The 1676-nt window shown below is 48.6% G+C and overlaps 1 protein-coding gene across 1 annotated transcript in view; it reads left to right on the top strand.

Moving 5' to 3' along the window:
- NFASC (neurofascin) overlaps positions 1-1676 on the top strand; it is a 49219-nt gene that overhangs the window by 33648 nt on the left and 13895 nt on the right. Inside the window, exon 25 of the mRNA XM_009879098.1 lies at positions 46-273. Within this exon, the coding sequence (XP_009877400.1) occupies positions 46-273 (228 nt within the window). The remainder of the gene's footprint in view (positions 1-45; positions 274-1676) is intronic.

Below are 1676 nucleotides of genomic sequence, written 5' to 3'. Positions count from 1 at the left end.
AGGAGACGTCCCCGCGTCTAAAAAGCCAGTGTTTCCCTCTCCCAGCTGCAACTGGGCCACCTCCAACTACAATCGGTCTAACCAGTACTACTACAACCACCCCAACTACCACCACCGACACAACTACCACCACCACCGACATAACTACTACCACAACTACCACCACCGACATAACTACTACTACAACTACCACCACCACCGCCGCCGCCACCACTCTACCCGCCACCACCGCCACAGAGAGGCCTCCGGTGGCCACCACCAAGCAGGAGTTGGGTACTGCACTTTCCTTTTCCTCTAACCCCTCTAACCCTACTGGGACCTGCCTCGCTTCTTGCTCAGAGCGAGGATTAGTAACGGGCACAGGCAAAACGTGAGACATCCCACGCTCTGTCTGGGATCGGCTTCGCGAGGAGACAGAGGTGGGACATCACAGGCTTGGGGACCGAGGTGGCTCCGGCGGTTTGGGGGTCTCTGTGTCACCCTCCCGGTCTCGGTCACGGGGATAACGCAGCCCTCCCTGGGGCATCGCGATGCAGAATGAGCATCAGTGTTTGGGAAGGAGGTGGAAGACCCTACAGAAGCTCTCAAGAGTATGGTCTTGTAGCTCATTGCCGTTAAAAAAGGGGTTCTGTTACTATTATAGGAGATGTCACTTCAAATTTAGCACGTCAGCTGTTGGCTAAGAGACCTGTCAGCATTTATATGAGTCTTTTGGTTTATGCTGCTGCTCGCTGCGATGTAACCTAGCCAGAGCCCACGGGAGAGCTGGGGAGCGTTGAACTTAGCAACACGCAGGGGTGTGCCAGGGATTTATCAGGTCAAGATAAACTTCTCGTGCAATCAGCTGGAATGGGATGATCAGCCTCTGCTTTGGTGGAGGCATATTTGCTACTATATGTGTTTTACTGATAGATACAGAGTTTTGTCTCACTGAGCCTTGTTTTTAAGACACTGCTAGATGGTATCTGCAATTAATCCATGACAATAATTATGGATAGTTATATTCAGGTTAATAAAAAATAAATTAAGCTAGTAGCAAAAGGGAATGAAATCAAAGGAATTCATTGCATAGCTTGATAGGCTACACTAAAAAACGCAAGTGCAAAAGCTGCAGAAACCTTTGTTAACTCTTCATAAAAAGGGAAAGGAGATAGTAGTAATAAATGACTATCAAAGTTGACAACCATTTAACTCAAGGAATTTGATTAAAGTAGTTCAGACCCCTTTCTTAATATTCTTGCATAAGATTAGCTCAGGATGGTAAAAAAAAAATCACCAAACATAGCTGGGAGGACCTGCCTTCACCTGATACCTTGCCGATCAGCAGCATGTTTCCTGCTCTGCACTAATTTACTTATTAAAAATGTTGACCCAAATGAAGAAATGGACCCCAGCTGGTGGCACCACGCACTTCCCCAACTGGCAGAGCCCTGCGTGGCACAGGGATGCTGGCAGCAAGGCGAGGGAAAGCCCAGCGGGAGCCGCTGCCAAACCAGGGTCAGCTCAAAAAAAAAAAAAGAAAACGGTGCAAGAAACGCAGATGCAGCTTCATCATTATATCCATGATGAAGCAAGACTGTGCCCAGTTAGGTGACTACATGAGGAAAAGGTTGCTAATTGAAAGCAGGCGACTGAGTGGCGAGGAAGGCGCTGCCGGAGCTCAGGGAGAGGAAGAG

Source organism: Apaloderma vittatum, unplaced genomic scaffold (assembly GCF_000703405.1).
Source record: "Apaloderma vittatum isolate BGI_N311 unplaced genomic scaffold, ASM70340v1 scaffold28011, whole genome shotgun sequence".
NCBI lineage: Eukaryota > Metazoa > Chordata > Aves > Trogoniformes > Trogonidae > Apaloderma > Apaloderma vittatum.
The sequence above is the reverse complement of the archived record's forward strand: the minus strand, read 5'-3'. Positions and strand labels throughout refer to the sequence as shown.